General features: G+C 46.2%; 1 protein-coding gene across 10 annotated transcripts in view; it reads right to left on the reverse strand.

The window, feature by feature from the left end:
* Mok (MOK protein kinase) overlaps positions 1-20,995 on the reverse strand; it is a 40,685-nt gene that overhangs the window by 5,307 nt on the left and 14,383 nt on the right. For 6 of the 10 annotated variants that reach the window (XM_037210853.1, XM_028883791.2, XM_028883794.2 and 3 more), the window contains 5 exons: positions 14,912-15,001; positions 13,339-13,409; positions 2,282-2,360; positions 2,118-2,166; positions 787-965 (listed from right to left, as the gene is read on the reverse strand). In XM_037210853.1, the coding sequence (XP_037066748.1) occupies positions 787-965; positions 2,118-2,166; positions 2,282-2,360; positions 13,339-13,409; positions 14,912-15,001 (468 nt within the window). The remainder of the gene's footprint in view (positions 1-786; positions 966-2,117; positions 2,167-2,281; positions 2,361-13,338; positions 13,410-14,911; positions 15,002-20,995) is intronic. The other 4 variants (XM_037210852.1, XM_037210854.1, XM_028883796.2 and 1 more) reach the window with 4 other exon arrangements.

A 20,995-nucleotide genomic window follows, 5' to 3' on the forward strand; every position in this document is an offset into this window, starting at 1 on the left:
CCCTGTCTGTGCTCACACTTCACATGAAGATCCACCATGAGTAAAGGCCGCCACCCACTCCTCCCAAGGCCTAATTAAGAGGGACAGCACTCACCTCTGAGTACAACAACCCCTCAGTCTGTGTCTCAGCCCCTGTTCTTCCCAAGAATGGTATCAAAAGGTCAGAGGAAGAGTGAGCTGGGGCTTTCTAGAAAAGTCCAACTGCCGGGTGGTGGTGGCGCACACCTCTAATCCCAGCACTCGGGAAGCAGAGCCAGGTGGATCTCTGTGAGTTTGAGGCCAGCCTGGTCTACAAAGTGAGTTCTAGGAAAGGCGCAAAGCTACACCGAGAAACCCTGTCTCGAAAAACCAAAAAAAAAAAAAAAAAAGAAAGAAAAAAGAAAAGTCCAGCCGTGCCAGAAGGAGCCTCCTGCCCATACTGCGGCAGACCACTTGTGCTCGCCTCTCCACAGGAGGATCAAAGGTGGCAGTGCCTTGTGTCTCTCATCTTGCCTGTGGTCACTGCATGATCAAGCCACACCCCCAGTCCCACCCTGCCACCGGGCCTGCGGGTACTGCTGCCCAGGCCATGCAAGTAAGGACAAGTACTTGGCAAGAACTGAGAAGAAACTCTAGGCAACTGCCTGCTGAAGGAGAGCCCAGTGCAGTAGAAACCAAGCGGAACCAGAATGACCGCATCCTGGAGCTCAAAGGAGGAGCTGGCAAGTGCCTTGCCCAGCCTCACCATGTGACCTGCTCACGTCACTCTGTGAGGTACATCAGGCTCCGGGGCTAGCCCTGCTCTACCTGGCAATCTCGTAGAACACACAGCCAGCGCTCCACAGGTCCATCTTGTATGTGTAGAACCCATCGGTGAGAAGACACTCCGGGGCCCGGTACCACCGGGTAGAGATGTACTCTGTGTAGGGCTGCGTGGAATAGACACTCCGGCACGACCCAAAGTCCCCGAGTTTCAGGACATCCTGCTGCAAGGGAGAGAGAGCAGGATCGGCTCTATCTTAATCTATAGCCACTGTCTCACAAACCGATTCAAACATACAGACTACAGGAAAATCCCAGCATCTAAGCAGCTCCTAGCATACAATGTGCAGGCTTTTTAAGTGACTCCAGTGGAAGAACACAAATGTGTTTGGAAAGTGCCAGATCCAGACGAGTCCCTTCACCAGTCACTTCCATCCTCTGGGTGGTCCACTTCTAGCCTCACTGCACACAGGCGTTTTGCGGCCATGTGGTCAAGGGGTCTCTTCTAATAGCAAGTCAGTTAGAGAAACCATGCGTGGACACTTTCAATTTGGGAAGCAAGGAGACTTCAGAAGAGACCTCAAGTCTGAGAAATCTCAAATTTGGAGGCCCCCCAAACTCTCCTCTCCCAAGCTGACATTCAGCATGGAGAATGGCTATTTCCGTTTCCAGACAGGGAGTGGCTGACTATTAAGCAAAAGCGCCTCCTTCTATTGCATTCTTCCAGGAGGAGAGTCTGTAATGTTGACAGCATTTGCTAAAGCAAGCCTCCTTTTACAAACTGACAGAACAAAGTCATCTAACCCAGGCCAGGGCACAAAGTCTGTCTAGAATGGACAAGGTCCTGGGTTCTATTCCAGCACCATAAAACCCAAACCCAAACCGTATTTTCCAGCTATCTGGGGCAGAAGACTTATCCAGTGAATCAAATTTTATATTCTGAGTCTGGAGAGCTGGCTCTGTGGTTAAGAGTGTGTACTGCTCTTGCAGAGGATCCAGGTTCAGCTGCCAGTACCACATGGCAGCTCACCACCATCCAGAACTCCAGCTCTAGAGCTTTCAAATTTTGGCTCTTCCATGGGTACCTACACTTTTGTGTACAGACCCACACTCAAACACACACTTTTTTTTTCCTTCGAGGACAGGGTCTCTGTTTAGTACTGGCTGTCCTGGAACTAGGTCTGTATACCAGGCTGGCCTCGAACTCACAGAGATCCTCCTGCCTCTGCCTCCCAAGTGCTACTACCACCACCACCGTCACCCAGCCAAACACATACACACTTAGTTAAAAAAAAATAAATCTAGAAAGAAGAAAACATTCACAACTTTATGTTCTACCTTTATTAGATATCAAGTTTCTATATAAAAGTTTTTACCTTTACTAGTATATTTTCTGGTTTCACATCTCTGTGAAATATCCCGTTTCTGCATTGAGTATTAAAGAAAGAATGAAGAGAATGACTTGCACCTCACTGATCCAAAGTCTCCTCCTAGGGCCGTGTCCCTGCACGCTGGTGGGGGATCCGCCCCTCCCAGCTACCTGTGCATGTGGTCCAGTGATTTGCATAACTGGTACATGTAATGCATGATCTTTTTCTCTGATAATGGATGTCTTCTCCCTGTGCAGTCAAGGAAATGGGCCAATATGTTTACCAATGCCACACACACATATACCCCTTTATGAAATAAACATAAACCCTGTGGGCTGGGGTGGCAGCACACACCTGTAATTCCAGCATTTAGGAGACAAGCCAGAGGATCAGGAGTTCAAGGTCATCCTCCACTATATGATGAGTTTGAGGCTAACCTGAACTACACAAGACCTTGGCTCAAAAATACTCCTTCCTCTCTTAAAAAAAACAAAACAAAAAAAAAAAAAACACGTATGTGACAACTTAGGTTTCTCTGTGAAAAATAACCTGAAGCATTTTTAGGAAATATGGAATGCACTTATAAACACACCATTTAACTTTTAAACCTTTAGTTGGGGGAGAGCACAGGTAGAGCAGTGTGTGTTTGTCAGTCAGAGGACAAATTGTGGGAGCCAGTTCTCTCAAAACAACAACAGAAAATAATTTAGTTTTCAGATCTCTGAAAGGTGCGGTGGCACACACCTTTAATCCTAGCACTCGGGAAGCAGAGGCAGGCGGATCTCTGTGAGTTTGAGGCCAGCCTGGTCTAGAGATCAAGTTCCAGGACAGGCTCCGAAGCTACACAGAGAAACCCTGTCTCAAAAAACAAAACAAAGGCTGGAGAGGTGGCTCATAGATTAAGAGCACTGGTTGCTCTTCTAGAGGTTCTGAGTTCAATTCCCAGCAACCACATGGTGGCTCACAACCATCTGTAATGAGATCTGGTGCCCTCTTCTGGCCTGCAGTCATACATGCAGGCAGAACACTGTATACATAAGTAAATCTTCAAAAAACAAAACAAAACACAAAACCCCACAACAAATAAAAAAGTCTCTAAGTGCAGCTTTTCATTCAACACCATAACCTTTTTTATAACATTGTTTCACACACCACTATAACTTCCTAGAATTATAAAAACGGGCTGGAGAGAGAGCTTGGCAGTCGAGAGCACTTACTCTCTTACACTACACCGGCACTTGTTTCCGGGGATTCAAACACCCTCTTCTGGGCTCTGCAGGCCACACACATTCATTCAAGCACACACACATAAAATAAATCTTAAAAATATAAAAGAAAAAGGGGAGGCGGATATAGCTTAGTGGTTAGAGGCACTGGCTGCCCTTGCAGAGTACCAGGGTTTGGTTCCCAGCACCCACAAGGTTGCTCACACCCATCCATAACTACAATTCCAAGTAACCTGGCACCCTCGTCTGTGCTCCACTGGCATCAGGCACAGGCGTGGTGCACAAAAATCCAAGCAGGCAAAACACTCATACACATAAAATACACTTTAAAAGTTAATTAAAATTAAGGTTTTTGAGCTGGCAGTGGTGGCACATGCCTTTAATCCCCACAGTTGGGATGCAGAGGCAGGTGGATCTCTGAGTTCAAGGTCAGCCTGGTCTATAAAGCAAGTTTCAGGACAGCCAGGGCTACACACAGAGAAACCCTGTTTCAAAAACACAAACAAACAAAAATTAAGATTTTTGTTAGCTTCCTTAAGCTTGGGGGATTTTGTGACTTAATATCTACAGAGCCAGGGTATAGCTCAGTTGCACATCACTTACTTAGAGTGCTTAGGCCCTAGGTGCATTCCCCAGTACAAAAAAAAAAAAAAAAGGCCAGTCATAATAATGGCCTATGTCTTTGATTTCAGCACTTGGGAAGCTGAGGCAGGAGGATCCCCACAAGTTTGAGGCCAGCTTGGACTACAGAATCAGACCCTGTGTCAAAAAACTTTGTTTTATATAAAGAAAACAGAGACCGAGTATAATGACAGAAATGTGCAACCCAGCACTGGAGGGCTGAGGCAGGAAAAGTCCCTGGTTCAGGACAGGCTGAGCAAATAACTTTCATCTCCTGCACACCTGTTGGAGTTGGGCTCCCCTTAGGCCACTGCTGGGCTCACACATTGGTTTGGACATCTGAATTAGACTGGGCCCTCCCCACCAGGCCCCTCTGTCCTGTGCACCCCAGAGCTCCTGCTTCGCACCTGCCTTCACACATTTATGGGAATGCACTTGGCAGTTACGTTCATGTATCCAAATCTTTTATCTGTATTACTGATTTATTTTAGGTACTTTTGAGACCAGGTCTCTCGATGTAGTCCTGGCTGACTTAGAACTCACTGTATACACTAGGCTGGCCTCAAACTCACAGAGATCCATAGGCCTCTATTTGCCATGTGCTAGGACTAAAGGCCTGCACCACCACATCTGGCCAATTATTTTTTTTTTAATTCACTCTGTATGTGTGTGTGTGTGTGTGTGTGTGTGTGTGTGTGTGTGTGTGTGTGTGTGTGTGTGTGTGTTGAGGTCAGAGGACAACTTGAAAACCAGCTCAGGCAGGTTAACAGGCTTGACAGCAAAGCACTTCTACCTGGTTAGCCATCCCACCAGTCCACACTCAGCAGATTTTAATTTTTTTTTTAATTTTTTGGTTTTTCAAGGTGGGGTTTCTCTGTGTAACATCCCTGGCTGCCCTGGAGCTCGCTTTGTAGACCAGGCTGGCCTCAAACACATAGAAATCTGCCTGCCTCTGCCTCCCGAGTGCATGAAGCTGGTATTTTATCATCTGATCTGGACTTAGGAGCTTGGGCTGTTAGGAAGTCTCGGCTGTGCACCACGGCCATCTATCTGGTGATGTGTTAGGAAGTCTCCGCTGTGCACCACAGCCATCTGGTGATGTGTAGGAAGTCTCCGCTGTGCACCACGGCCATCTGGTGATGTGTTAGGAAGTCTCGGCTGTGCACCACAGCCATCTATCTGGTGATGTGTTAGGAAGTCTCCACTGTGCACCACGGCCATCTATCTGGTGATGTGTTAGGAAGTCTCCGCTGTGCACCACGGCCATCTGGTGATGTGTTAGGAAGTCTCGGCTGTGCACCACAGCCATCTATCTGGTGATGTGTTAGGAAGTCTCCACTGTGCACCACGGCCATCTATCTGGTGATGTGTTAGGAAGTCTCCGCTGTGCACCACGGCCATCTGGTGATGTGTTAGGAAGTCTCGGCTGTGCACCACAGCCATCTATCTGGTGATGTGTTAGGAAGTCTCCACTGTGCACCACGGCCATCTATCTGGTGATGTGTTAGGAAGTCTCCACTGTGCACCACGGCCATCTGGTGATGTGTTAGGAAGTCTCCACTGTGCACCACGGCCATCTATCTGGTGATGTGTTAGGAAGTCTCCACTGTGCACCACAGCCATCTATCTGGTGATGTGTTAGGAAGTCTCCACTGTGCACCACAGCCATCTATCTGGTGATGTGTTAGGAAGTCTCCGCTGTGCACCACGGCCATCTGGTGATGTGTTAGGAAGTCTCCACTGTGCACCACGGCCATCTATCTGGTGATGTGTTAGGAAGTCTCCACTGTGCACCACAGCCATCTATCTGGTGATGTGTTAGGAAGTCTCCACTGTGCACCACAGCCATCTATCTGGTGATGTGTTAGGAAAGCAGATGCTAAGGCCCAGACTTAGATCTAGAAGCCCCAAGCAGGGCATGGGGTCCAGGAATCTAGTTTCTTATCTGCCCTGGGCCCAGCATGAGTCCTGATCAGCTACGCAGCGCTCTGCTATTCCTTAGTCCCCTTCACCCAAGCCCAGGGACTGAGGCCAGCCCTCTCCCCTAGGCAGGTGTCCTCACGGGAGTTAGGCACCAGAGGAACAATACAACACCAGTGAGAGTCCACACCCTGCAAAGGGAGTGGGCTAACCACCCACTGTCCAGTCATCCCACACAGATCCCAGCCCTCTCAGGCCCAGCATATGTCTCCTTCCCACCAGTTTCCTGTCAAACAGTCCAAAGCAAACAAGAAGAAAGGGTCATTAGTAAACTGGAGAACCCCGTCCGTCTGCTGGAGCAGTGCAAAACCCAAATGCTACTTCCCTCAGCTGCGTAGCTGGAGTCTTCGACAAGTGCATTTTCAGAATACTGTCACTCGGAAGACTCAACGGAATGTCCCACAGAATCTCAGGAATGTAAAACATCTTAAGCAAGCAGGCGTTTACTGTAAGTCAAGGGCAGCTGAAGGAAAACTGGCCTGCATTGTGACAGGCTCTCCAGCACACACACTCCCATAAAAGCCCTGTCCTCCAGCCAAAGCCTGGCTTTCTGGTGAGGTTCAGAGGTTACATGCTGGGCTCAGCACAGCAGAGCCAATGGTCCTCCATACTGGAGGCCTAGGGGTCACGCCCACAGCATGTGTGTATACAAGCATGCCTCCGTGTGACCCAAGGAGCACCTGGTATCTCACAAAAGGCTCTGAGAGAAGAGTCAGAGAACTGTGGACCAGAGGGGAGACATGACAGTAGGTAGGATGCCAGATCTGATCAGAGCCTGAATGTCTGGGTGGCCCCCCTTGTCAGCCATGGCAAACTCAAGGACACAGCCCTTCTGGTGCTGTGCTTTGAAGCCGCATCATCTTAGGTGACTGAACATGGCAATATTTCAGTTTTGTTTGAAGACACTGAATTTCTTCACCTCTCAAACAGGGCTCGGCTCACTGAATAAGAAGATCAAAGGCAAAACCACACTGCAGTCTGTAACACGCTGCTCACACACAAATTACACCACACACTGTAAACTGCAAAGTGACACTGATGGAGGTGGATGACCACTGGTCACTGAAGACACTTGTGGGTGGGACTGCTCTCCACACTTCACACGTGTGACTTTAAGGCTCAAGGCAACCTCCAGAGGTGGACACTAAGAGCTCTCCATTTTCTAGCTGAACAGCAGGCACAGGCGCCTATGGAGGACATCAAAAGTCCAGGGCTGAGCATGGCCTCTAGCCACATGCTGTATCCTAACACAGGCTATCTGTACCACACTTTCCACAATTCCTCACCAACAGGAGGGCTGCCGTCAGAACTGGTGATGTGCTAACAACAGGCAACTGCTGGACTCGGCCACAAGAAAAAACTCCCAAGGCTCACGGGACACTGCGGAAGGGAGAGGGGGAGAAGGAAAGACCAGATGGGGCAGAGCGCTATGGACGCTGTCTCCTGGACACGACAAGGCCACTGCTCTACTGACTCACAGCGGATTGACTACCTGCACTAGAGTCCCACCATTAACGTCCTGTTAGAGAAGGACGATGAGCTCACGGGCCACTCCTCCCTCAGGATCTATGGGCACTCAAGGGAGCCATTCTGTTCAGTGGTGAATCTTCTGGTACTGTTCCTGTGTTCCTGTGGATAACCTCTCACCCGTGCTCCTATGACCAGCCCTAAACTCACTGGGTCTCACACACGAAGAAATAAGCACACCCCTGATGCACACACATACATGCAAGCCAATACTCATACACATAAAATAAAAATAAATATTTTGTAAAGATGTGAAACTACCACCCTAGTCTACAAGGCAGGTTCCAGGTCAGCCAGGGCTACACAGAAAAACTCCATTTAAAAAAAAAAGGTAAGAAAGTACAAGAAGGAAGAAGGGCTAGTTGTTTTTGGCTTTGTTGTTGTTGTTCTTTTTTCAAGACGGTTTTTCTGTAGCCCTGGCTGTCCCGGAACTCACCCTGTAGCCCAGGCTGGCCTCAAACTCAGAGATCCGCCTGCCTCTGCCTCCCTAGTGCTGGGATTAAAGGTGTATACTGCCACACCCCACTTAGAAGAGGGACTGGCTGGGAATAGGAATGGGATCAGCAGGAGCCAGGGAGGGACAAAGATGGCAGACAGGGCCAATAAGTTCAAAACACACTATAGACATGTGTGAACATGTAAACGGAACCCATCACTATGTATAATTAGCACAGGCCAATAAAACCAACCACAAAAATCCCTACTAGGATGGTGTCATCCTTTTAGAAAAAGTATTCCAGTGATGTATTATCTCACCCATATTCTGAATGGCAGAGAATGATGGTGAAGAAAACAGATGTCAGTCATTCTGAGTCAGACATCCCAAAAAGTACTAGGAATACTGTAACAAAGATAGCCAATAGGGCTGGAGAGAAGGCTCAGCAGTTAAGCCCGCATACTGCTCTTGCTGAGGACCCAAATTCAGTTCCCAGCACCCAGGTCAGGTGGCTCACAACAGCCTAAAATTCCAGCTCCACTCCAAGGGATCAGATGCCCTCTTCTGGCCTCCATGGAAACCTGCACACATGCAGTGAATTCAAAAATGCAAAAAAGTATTTAAAAAACATAGCTTACATCTGTTTTCCCTCTTATAGATGTACAAAAACTGAAAGATCCTCTTAATAAAGGTAGAATTAAACCTGCCAAGTGCTGAAGCTGCACTGGCAACATCCCCATCCTTCCTGTTGGTACACAGGATCAGACCTGATCAGATACACACTCGCCCGGGACAGCGACGTTTGCCCAGCAGTTGTGCTGCATGGGGGAAGACCCAAAGCACCAGCTGTGCGAGTGACACAGTGTTACTTTACAGTCAGGCCAACTCTGACCCGGTTTCTCCTACCTTGTGACATTCTCCCAATATCATGGACTCCTTTGGTTCAGGATGCCTGCTCCAGCCACAGCCTCAGAAAGCTGCAGCCCTACAGTGACACAGGCCTGTGTGTGACCCAGCACACGGACCAGGGCTGTGTTCTACAAAGCGTTCTGAGCCAGGCCCTTCCCCTCTTGTCACTGGAGGCCTCAGGGTTTAGAAGACCAAACATTCAGAGGAGGAAGAGGACAGGCTGGGAGCAAAGGCAGGCGGGGGACTACAGCCACAGTCGGTTGCGGCCTCAGCAATCAGCGCCCTCCCTGTGTTCTGCTTCCCAGAGACCTGACTGGACTTCCTCCAAGAGGCTGTCTCTCTTCATCCACACAGGGCAATCCTGTGTCCACCATGTTCCTACCTCCAGAACAGCCCAAGGCAGGGAATCATGCCTCTGTCTGACTCGACCACATGGCCAGGAAAGCCTAGGAGTCTCCAGTTCTCAGTCAGCCCTGCCTCCCCTGACACCTGCTGGACTAAGGAAAAACAGCCTCGTACACTCTCTTCTAGTTATTTCTGCACAGACTATATGTGCCTCGGACATCAAAAACCACACCTACAATGCTGAGTCTCCCTCCCCTTCCCGGATTCTTGCCCATCCCAGACCTTGCACCCTGTAAGTGAGTAGACAACCCACTAAAGCCAGCATGGTCTTCCCCTTCGCTGCCTCGTGATTGCTCTGCAGTGTGTGACAGTGCCACTGAGTGCTCTGATGACCAAAGGAAGCAGGCCTTAAGTCACGTGACTGCTACTGCAGCAAAAGCTTCAGCGACCCAGAGCTTTCAGGAGATCCACACTGTCATCAGCATGCACATACAATCTGGAGAGACTAACCGGAAGCCCAAGCTCGGCCAGGGAACAGAGCACAGGTTTCACACACTTGCGTCTCAATGCCAACTGTGTCCCACCTGAAGAGCTTTACCTGGATTACTGCCTAATCCTTCAATTGTCATCTCCAGAAATGACAGAACTCAGCTCAAGGCCAAGTTCTACCCCTTACCAGGCAGACAGCCTTGGGCAAGAAGCTTTTCTCTCTGCTCTTTGAGTTCCTCCTCATAAAAGTGGGGATATGGCCAGGCAGCGGCGGCTCACACCTTTAATCCCAGCACTCGGGAGGCAGAGGCAGGCGGATCTCTGTGAGTTCAAGGCCAGCCTGGGCTACAAAGCGAGATCCAGAACAGGCACCAAAACACCACAGAGAAACCCTGTTTCGAAAAATCCAAAAAAAAAAAAAGTGGGGATATGAACAGCAGGCAGGGGTGTGGGGGATGTTGGGTAAATAAATGTATTTCAATAAGTATTAAGAACAGCACTTTAATCCCAGAGGCAGGAGGAACTCTGTGAGTTTGAGGCCAGCCTGGTCTACAGAGTGAGTTCCAGGACAGCCAGGGCGATACAGAGAAACCCTGTCTCAAAAAAACAAAACCAAACAAACAAAAAACAGCACTTGAGCAGTATGAACAACCACGGGCAGTCAGCTGTAGTGACAGCCTACAGTTCGCTGACTCTAAGACACTGGCCCCCATGTGTTACTAACTCTGGAATCACGGTGTATCTTTCAATAGTAAATGCATTGTAAATGCTGCCAGCTGCTTTATCCAGATTTTAACATCTAGGATGCCTGGTATGGCTAGCAACAACTTAGATTCAGTGCAGACAACAGAGTCCCTGGTCTGTGAAAGATACTTCAGCACTCACATTAAAGGCCACAAGCCTCTATTAGGCATTTACAGAAAAGTGCTTATCACTGTAAATCTGTATCTTTCTTTTTTGGTTTTTCTAGACAGGGTTTCTCTGTGTAGCTTTGAGCCTTTCCTGGAACTCACTCTGTAGACCAGGCTGGCCTCGAATTCACAAAGATCCGCCTGCCTCTTCCTCCCAAGTGCTGGGATTAAAGATGTGCACCACTGCCGCCCGGCAATCCGTATCTTTCAAAGTTCAGAAACAACTTTCTAGGACTGTGAACCATTTTCAATAATGTAACCACTGGCCAAGCATGGGGACACAGGGCCTTCAATCCCCAACACCCAGCACTCGGGAGGCAGAGGCAAACTCACTTGGATCTCTGTGAGTTTGAGTCCAGCCTAGTCTACATGTCTACATAGTAAATTCCAGGACAGCTAGTACTATGTAGAGAGAAAGAGAGAGAGAGAGAGAGAGAGAGAGAGAGAGAGAGAGAGAGAGAGAGAGAGAGAGAGAATATGTAACCACGAGCAGCACTTAGAATCCTCCCAACTCTGGGCATGACCAGCCTGTGAACACACTGGGTCCTTCCCTGCACACTTAACACCCTCAACTCTGCCTTCCTTCTAAGGTTCAGGCTCCTTCTTGGCTACTTGCTTTTAGACAGCTTCAGAGATCACTCATTGTGGAGGTCCTGCAGGTGAATGAAACTCTGTTTCCCCTACTGTTTTTTGCTGTAGGTGATGCCTCTGACAAGTGGATCATGGTGATAACAGCTGCATACTTTCCTTCTTGGGGACCTGAAGGCCACTTTGTTAAAATCCCTGACTCTGCCCTTGGGCCTGTCCCAGTACCCAGAGCAGCTTCCTACATTAGGAGGGTGAAAAGTTCACCTTCAGACCATACTGACACCTTCACTTCTGAACCTGTGTCCCAGGAAAAGCCAGGAAATTTGATTACCTGTGCACAGACCTCTGACTGCTCCACCCCAACGCTACCTCTGTCCCTAAAATAGACCCAGGTCCTATCAACAGATTTGGGGACTTGGGTCTCCATCATACTTGGCCACCTTGAGAATAAACTGCCTTTTGCAAAAGTTTCAGTGACTGGCACCCTACACAGCAGCCGGACAAGTCAGGCCTGTTTGGGGAACTGTCAACAATGAGTGTGTGTTGGTCTAACAGCATGTCTTTCAGAGTCTCTGTAGGTAGATATAGAAAGAAATGCTCCAGTTTCTTCAATTACACAATCCCCCGGCTACTGGAAATTAAAGATACCATTTTCTTTCTTTTTTTGTTAAAGATGTATTTATGTATTATGCATATAGTGTTCTGTCTGCATGTATGCCTGCAGACCAGAAGTGGGCAACAGATCTCATTAAAGATGGTTGTGAGCCACCATGTGGTTGCTGGGAATTGAACTCAGGACCTCTGGAAGAGCAGCCATTGCTCTTAACCACTGAGCCATCTCTCCAGCCCAAAGATACTATTTTCTAAACCAAGCTTTCTCAAATGTCTAAACACATAGCAACACAGACATTTCCCCTTCCCTTGAGTATAAAGTATAACTATATCACACCCTAGGAAGCAAAAGGTTTCTAACATTGGGACGTCTGTACCTACAGAGAACTGTCGATAAACGACCAAAAGAAGTGACAGTGCAGGTCCCCTTTTGGTTTTGTTTCCTCAGACATGGCCTCATTATGCAGCTAAGGACTTGCTCTGTAGTCTGTGCTGGCCTCTGGATTCCCATCCTTCTGCCTCAGCCCCGGTACTCTGGGACTGCAGCTGTGAGCTGCCAGGTCAGCCCTCCACAGGTCTTTAAGATGTAAAACACCGGGTGACACTGAAGCATGGCCAGAATCTTTACTCTGGCCTCAGCTGTTGGAGGGGAAGGTTTAACTCATCTCTGCTGCTCTCACCAGAGTGCCATCCCAGAGACGGTTTCTTCCTTTGCCATTTCTCTTTCTCTTTCTGTATTAGTTTCTTTTCCTCCAGTACTAGGGACTGATCCCAAGGCCTTTCCCATGCTAGGCAAGTGTTCTACCATTGAGCTAATATCCTCAGGCCTTTTTTCTTTAACATTCTGAGACAGTCTTGTGACTTAGCCAAAGCTGGTCTTGGCAATCTTCCTTCCCTCACCTCTCAAGAAGCCTGGATTACAGGTGTGTCTCGCCAGGCCTAGCAGCTGGTTTGCTTGGTTTTGTTTTTCATTTGTCCTCTGGGTGTCGTGTGATCTAGAAAATAGACTCTCCTATATTGCTTTCATAGTTGCACTTCATCGTGACATCTAACATAACCTTGAAGTCAGACTCTCAGGGACATCTGCTCAATGGAGACCAAAGCTCTGCTTCCTGGTACCCTAAAGTCCCTCTGTAAGCATCAAGGCCATGGCAGGTCATCTCAGGCAAGTGAGCTTCCCTGAACAGTGCTTTACTATTCAGAGGGAAGGAACGAAGGAACATCCTGGAACATGAGATATGCCCTAGGAGAGTCCAGGGGAGAGCTCAGCTTCTTGGGAGCACAGAAGAGAATGCTGAGCAAAGGGACGAGCTGGGAAAGAAAGCGACCTCAGAGGGAAGCCTTGTGAGAAGGGCTTGCCTCCAGCATTAGCCTCATCCGAACCACAGGCTCTCCCAGGAAGCTTGTGGCTCCAGTCATCTCCAAGAGGTTGTCAGAACAATGGCTCCTGGGCCCGGTGAAGCAGCTGTACACATTCCCTGTCACTACGGTCACTACAGCACTCCAATGACTACAGCACACATGTAACTACAAACATTCGTTATAAGACCATCTCAGGTTACCTTTCAAAATACTCTACATACCTCGGATTAGCTCATAAATATTCATGTCCATAAGTTCACATATTAGTGCAAGAGAACCAGATTTTCTGTCACTGCAGAAGAAAGCAGACTTTAAATACTTTTTCTTATCTTAATCAGAAAACATAATCAAGTCTTTTAATATGCATTTGTACACATTTTTGGTAAATAAGTCATTCTCACAAGAGACCATAATGGCCACGAGATTATTAAAACAGCACAGATTTTGACTTTAAATCAACATTTAGGCTAAAACTAATACAAAATACTATGAAAACTCTAGAGCAAAGCTCTAAAATCACCTTTAAAAAAGATATGTCATGTAACTAGAACATTAATTACCAGCAGAAAGAAGAAAAAAGCTTGGGAGTTGGCTAAGCAAAACAACAGAGGGGAGATGGATTTAGATCACCCTTTGTGACTGCATGTTTAGTTTTTCTGTTTGTTGTTTTGCTTTTTGAGACAGGGTCTCTCCATTATGTAGCTCTGGCTGTCCTGGAACTCACTATGTACACCAGGGTGGCCTCAAACTCATAGAGCCTTGAACTCATGGAGATTCACCCATTCTCTGCCTCCCAAGCTCGGGGATCAAAAGCGTGCTACCATGCCCAGCTATACCTTTAGTTTTAATTGATCTATGTTACTTCATGTAATCAAGATAACTTACAATGGGTGTGGGCAAAACCCCAAAACCCTGTTAAGAAAGGCAATGCCATCACTCCCATGGGGTCAGGGTCTGAAACCGAGTGGTTCAGAGGCCCGGGACCATCAACAAGCTTATCCTATTTTACTCAGACCCCAGACGCTGCTCTGCACCTCCGGTCTGCCTCTGCAGCCTGTCCTGCACCCATGACCTTGGCACTGTGCACAACACAGATGAATGCTGGCCTCCCATGTGTGGCTGAGCTGACGGGGAAGAACACTGCAGGCCAAGAGGCCATACAGCTACGACAGGACCCAGCATTTTGATTTTAAACTATGCTGTCCTATGACTGACATCCACTACACTGTAGTTGGCAGATGAGTTCCTTCAAGAATTTGATAGGCCAGGTTCCCTGAAAGCTGCAGCATGGCTTCTACACCTACCACACCAACCCACAGAATGGCGGCAGGTCCTAGAACCTGCAGCCTGACTTCCCAGCCCAGTGAGATCAGAAGCCCAAGGCAAACACAGTGGCAGGGTTGGGCCCCAGGGCTGTGGCTATCTGTCTTCTTGATTGACAGGTAAACTTTATGCAAACTATTCGACAAACATGAATGAAAAACGCCACGAAACTGTATCAATTATGTTAAGAAGGGGCTGTGCTTTCATGAGAAAGCAATTCATAACAAGGCATGGAGACCTGACTGAGCTGCAGGAGCCAAATCCTGAAGACACAGGCTTTCCAAACATGGGTGCACCAAAATAATAGAAATGAAACCCAATTTGCTCAAATAAAAATAAGATGAAGTGATAACTGTCATTCTCTCAGCTACAAAGCAAATATTTTAAATGTCTACCCATGATAAAGATAAACTGCATCTTTAGTATCAAGTTTTCTACTTTAGATAACTTTCCAAGCTCAAATATACTTACAAAACCACTTCGTGCAAGGTGAGAATGTTTGGGTGTGGATTCAGGCGCCTCAGTGCTTGTATCTCTCGCAGATTGTTCACTTGCTCAATACTATGGCATAGGCAAAAATGTACAACTAATTTACAATCAGGTCAACTAGAAAACTAGAGTTATGAAATCATATTTATTTCCCATGATCAAAATGCAAAAACCTCCCTCACTTGTATTTCAGACAGTTAATCAAGATTTATTTTTCCCATCAGAAATTAAAATTAAGCATAAATCAGGCATACATCTTCATTATCTTACAAAATTCAAGGTTTCTTTTTTGATGCTGGGAATCAAACATGGGCATGGGAGACATCCCAGCCCTCAAATCAAAGTTTTTTCTTTTCTTTTTTCTAATTCTTTTCAAGACAGGGTTTCTCTGTGTAGCCCTGGCTGTCCTGGAACTCGCTCTGTAAACTGGCTGACCTCAAACTCACAGAGATCTGCCCGCCTCTGCCTCTCAAGTGCTGGGATCAAGGGTGTAAGACACCACCCCCTGGATCAAATCAAGGTTTTATCACTTAGGACACACATTAAAATTGTTATCATCTATTATCACAAAAGGATTTTTGATTGTTTAACTTGAAATATATAAAATTCTAATTAAATGTGTTAAAAATAGTTATTAATAATTAATGTTAATAAATGAAATTTACTAATTCATTCATGAGAACTAACCAACTAAACAAGTGTACACTAGCTGAAAGTAGCATTTCAGAGTTCTGGGGACACACCATTCTCCTTATCATGGAAAAAGTCTGTGCTTTCTCAGCATTCCATTTACCTGGTGACAGGTGAGTCTACACCAGGCTTTCCTTTATGAAGGCCACTGTGTCTACTGCTCACATCCCCAAACCTACCTGCTGTGGATATAGCTCTGTATAAATAGAATGCTGACTGGCCAGTAGTCAGGCAGGAAGTATAGGCGGGACAAGCAGAGAAGAGAATTCTGGGAACAGGAAGGCTAAGTCAGGAGAGGCTGCCAGTCGCAACCATGAATACCAACATGTAAGATACTGGTAAGCCACGAGCCATGTGGCAAGGTATATAGATTTATAGAAGTAGGTTAATTTAAGATGTAAGAACTAGGGGGCTGAAGAGATGGCTTAGCGGTAAAGAGCACTGGCTGCTCTACCAGAGGACCTGGGTTCAATTCCCAGGACCCACATGGCAGCTTACCGCTGTCTGTAACTCCAGTTCCAGGGAATCTAAGACCTTCACATAGACATACATGCCAGCAAAACACCAGTGCACATGAAATAAAAATGAGTAAACAATAAATAAAATATTTAAAAAAAAAGAAAAGATGTAAGAACTAGATATCTAGAAGCATAAGCCATTAGGCCAAACAGTTTAAATAATATAATACGAGTCTGTGTGTTTATTTTATAAGTGGGCTTGGCAGGAGCTGGAGAGAAGCTCTTCAGCTACAAATGGTGCCCAACAGGTTGGCAAGAGTTTCCAACTAAAACCTGAGAAAAAAGATTCTAAAACGGAGCTAAAAACAGCTTCCTAGTTGTCTCTCTCAAGTTAGTGGCAGCCTGCGGGTTTGAGCTACTATGGCAGGTTCCTGGCACACTAGACCTGCAGTATGGAGGGAATGAGGTCTACAAGCTGCACATTACGCTGCATGGTGGATTTAGCCTTTCCTAGTACCAAAAAAAGAAAAAGAAAAAGAAAAAAAAGAGGTTTCTGGGCTACACGCTGCTTTGATAGAAGCATAGAACCACTGTTTTTAAGAGTTGATGACTCCCAGAGCTGGAGGTAAACGTACCACCGCCACGTTGGGAAGCTGAGGTGGGCGGAGCCACCAGCCAAAGCTGCTATTTTAGCCCTAGTGCTGTGGATATTGCTCTATATAAATAAAACACTGATGGCCAGTGACTAGGCAGGAAGTAGGTTGCCAGGCAGAAAGTAGGTGGGACAAGGAGAGAGGAGAATTCTGGAAAGCGGAAGGCTGAGGGGGGAAGACACTGCAGTCACCACCAGGACAAGCAGCATGTAAAGACTCTGGTAAGCCACCAGCCGCGTGGCAAGGTATAGATTTATAAACATGGGTTAATTTAAGATAAAAGAACAGTTAGCAAGAAGCCTGCCACGGCCATACAGTTTATAAGTGATATAAGCGTCTGAGTGATTATTTTATAAGTGGATTGTGGGACTGCGGGGCTTGGGGAACCTGGAGAGAAGCCGTCCAGCAACAAATGGCGCCCAACGGCTCGAGTTTCCACCTTAAACCTGAGAATATTTAATAACCAATTCTAAACAGAGCCAAAACCAGGTTCCTGCTTCTTGTCTCATACGGGCAGCTAGATGCCGCAAAACACAGGTTTGAACACTGGCAGGTTCCTGGTGTGTGTGTTTGACCGGCAGTATGGCGGAAATGAGATGTCTGCCAGCGGCACATTAAGCTGTGTGGTAGATTTAGTCTTTACTAGTATTTAAAAAAAAAAAAAAAAAAAAAAAAAGAGGTTTCTGGGCTACACACTGCTTTGATAAAAGCTTAGACCCACTATTTCTGAGACTTAATGACTCCCAGAGCTGGCAGAAAACGTACCACTGCCATGTTGGGAAGCTGAAGTGGGTGGAGCCAGCAGCCACAGTGCCTTTTCAGTCTTAGAATGGTGCAGTTTAAAGCAATAGGCTCAAGACTCCAGGTAATATAAAAAATAAGCCACGTAAAGATGGCTACCACACACAGAATCTGGATTATGTTGTCTTTGATATTCGTAACTGAAAAAAAACATTTGATTACAAAAGCTGTTAAGTTACGCCAAAATGTATATTTTAAAGGTAACTTGACTTCAAAATTTGGATTTAAAGATATGTTGCTTTGGAAAAGAGGTTCTGCTTTTGTTTCCACAGAAAGCCAGAGGCTGTGGATTTGTTCCAGATTAAGATACATCAGGTTTCACCAGCCAAGACCCCCTAAAAGGTCTCCGATGACACCATGGCCCAGATGATCCAACATCCAGAGGGGTTTCAAGGCAACTGGTTCACACAATACAGCCTCACAGACTACCCCATAGGCCTAAAATTTTCTTTGTGTCCCCATAAGATACAGCGCCCACCTCCAACAGGAAGTAGTAAGAGATGCTACGCCCAAATTCCCAAATATACCAAGCTGGCTTTAGAGGTGGAATTGGCTCACTCCCCTCTAAACCCAGACATATTGCTTAAAAAAAAAATGGTTAAGAGATTCTTATGTCCCAAATCAAAAGAGCCCTCTGGTGTGGGACAGAGAAAAAACAATATTTTTATTTAAAACAGGTTGATTATAAATGTGATCTCTTTCTAAAAAAAAGGGGGGGGATATGATATAGATATATAGGAGGATATGGAGATGATAAGATAAAAGGGTAGATTAATGAACCTACTTTGAACTAAGAACAACTTGTTTAAAATGTTTTACATTGGTATAGATTTTAGTTTATGTTTAAAATGTTTTACATTGGTATAAATTCTAGTTTATTGATACAAACTTAAAGTTAATTTTGTTATACTGTATATATGTATATATATATATATTTCTATTCTTGTTTGAGGTATTATGTTTATGTAACTCATTTAAAATTGTAATGGATAATTAAAAAATAGAATGGCTATGATCAAAAACACCAATGACAGTCAATATTGGAGAGGATGTGGAGCAAAGGGAACACTCCTCCACTGTTGGTGGGAATGTAAACTTGTACAACCACTGTGGAAATCAGTATGGCGGTTTCTCAGAAAATTAGGAATCGAACTACCTCAAGACCCAGCCATCCCACTCTTGGGCATATACCCAAGGAATGCTGATTCATACCATAAAGATACATGCTCAGCTATGTTCATAGCAGCACTATTTGTAATAGCCAGAACCTGGAAACAACCTAGATGCCCATCAACGGAAGAATGGATGAAAAAAATGTGATACATATACACAATGGAGTACTACTCAGCAGAGAAAAACAATGAAAGCATGAAATTTGCAGGCAAATGGATGGAACTAGAAAAAATCATCCTGAGTGAGGTAACCCAAAACCAGAAAGACAGTCATGGTATGTACTCACTCATAGGTGGATTCTAGATATAAAATAAAGAACAATCAGACCACAACCCATAGAACCATAGAGGCTATATATATAGCATGGAGGTCCCTAGGACGACTGTGGCTTATAATAAAATTCGGTTTTACTCAATTATTGAAAAATGGAAACACATGAACTATGAACCAAAGGCTGAGGGGCCCCCAGCTGGATCAGGCCCTCTGAATAGGTGAGACAGTTGATTGGCTTGATCAGTTTGGGAGGCAACTAGGCAGTGGGACCAAGTCCTGTGCTCATTGCATGAGTTGGCTGTTTGAAACCTGGAGCTTATGCAGGGACACTTGGCTCAGTCTGGGAGGAAGGGACTGGACCTGCCTGGACTGAGTCTATCAGGTTGATCGCAGTCCTCGGGGGAGGACTTGTCCTGGAGGAGGTGGGAATGGGGGGTAGGCTGGGGGTAAGGGGAGGGGGTGGGAGAGGGGAGAATAGGGGAACCCATGGCTGATATGTAGAACTGAATGGTATTGTAAAATAAAATAAAAAAAAAATTAAAAAAACAAAAAACAAAAAACCAGTGCAAGGGCATGAGGCTATAGCCATTGCTACAGAAGAGCCCTTTCAAGAAACCACCCTATTTTGTGCTATGGGGGGGGGGGCAGGTCACACCCGGCCAAATGACCCAATGTTCTAGAGACTTCATTCTCTGAGTCTCCAAAAGAAACTAGGGATGTCTGTCTTCCTGTCAGCCGGCTGAGTTCTGTTCTACCAACTTCTCCCATGTGGAAAGTTCAGCATGTTGTCTAGTTACTCTGAAGTTAAACCTAACTGCATATTAGTACACGTCTGCTTTCTCCTCTGAAATAAGTTTACTGAGCCATGAAAGATGTTACCCAGAAAAAGGCCCAGGACCCAGTGAAAATTCCCACAACTAGCAGCATGGCAGAGCTAGGCATCAGCTGGAAGGCTGAGTGGTAAGCTGCTCTCCCACGAGCCAACAGTGGAAGACCAGGAGAATCAAAGAATAGCTTTGACTACTTTTCCCTGTTTCCTCCCTTGACCCAGCACAGTATTCAAAATGTTAGCAACATGTGCCCCAAGACAACAACCAGGAAAAGCAGAGGCCACAGTCTGGAGCCAGGCTGAACTGGCACCAGCCCTCAGGAAGGTCTGGATGTGCTGAGTGAGAGGGCCAGGTAGTACAAAAGGAGGCCCAGAGCAGCAGCTATTCACAACCTGGATGGAAGCATTCAGGCATTCAAGGAACCACTCAGCATTTGTACATTTTTATACCTGCTCATGGCTCCCTGGCTGAGTACCCCGCCCCACCAACATCCTCCACCACAGCAAAAGTGCCTCCCTAAATGTTTTTTTTAATTTATTTATTTTATGTGCATTGATGTTTTGCCTGCATATCTGGAAGAGGGTGTCACATCTTGGAGTTACAGACAGTTGTGAGCTGCTATGTGGGTGCCGGGAATTGAACCTGGGTCCTCTGGAAGAACAGCCAGTGATCTTAACTGCCGAGCTATTTCTCCAGCCCCCCTTAAGTGCTTTTAAAACACAGCTTCCTATAATGTGTTCTATAGAACATGATTATCAGGAAATTTTTTTTTATTATTTTTATTATTATCATTACATTCATCTATTGTGCATGTGTGTATGTGTGTATGAGCACATGGACATGCACTTATGTTATGTCACAAGTCTACCATCATGTGATTTCCAGTGACTGAACTCAAGTTATCAGGCTTGGCAGCAAGCACCTTTCCATGCTGAGCCATTTCACTGGCCCTGAAAAATGTTTGCAAGGAAATTCCATGTCTAAAATGTTTCAGAAACAGGCCTACCCTAGTCCCTCCTAGAGGGCCAGAATTTAAAGTTGGTATCAAAAGTTCCCCCAAACCTTACAAAATAAAAAGGGGGGTATGATGATGCATGCCTGAAATCCTAGCACTCGGAGTGTGGAGGCAGAAGGATCAGGAGTTGAAGGTGATCCTCCGCTGTACAATGAGTTCAGCTATTTATGGGG

This window comes from Peromyscus leucopus, chromosome 14 (assembly GCF_004664715.2).
Source record: "Peromyscus leucopus breed LL Stock chromosome 14, UCI_PerLeu_2.1, whole genome shotgun sequence".
In the NCBI taxonomy this organism is placed as follows: Eukaryota; Metazoa; Chordata; class Mammalia; order Rodentia; family Cricetidae; genus Peromyscus; species Peromyscus leucopus.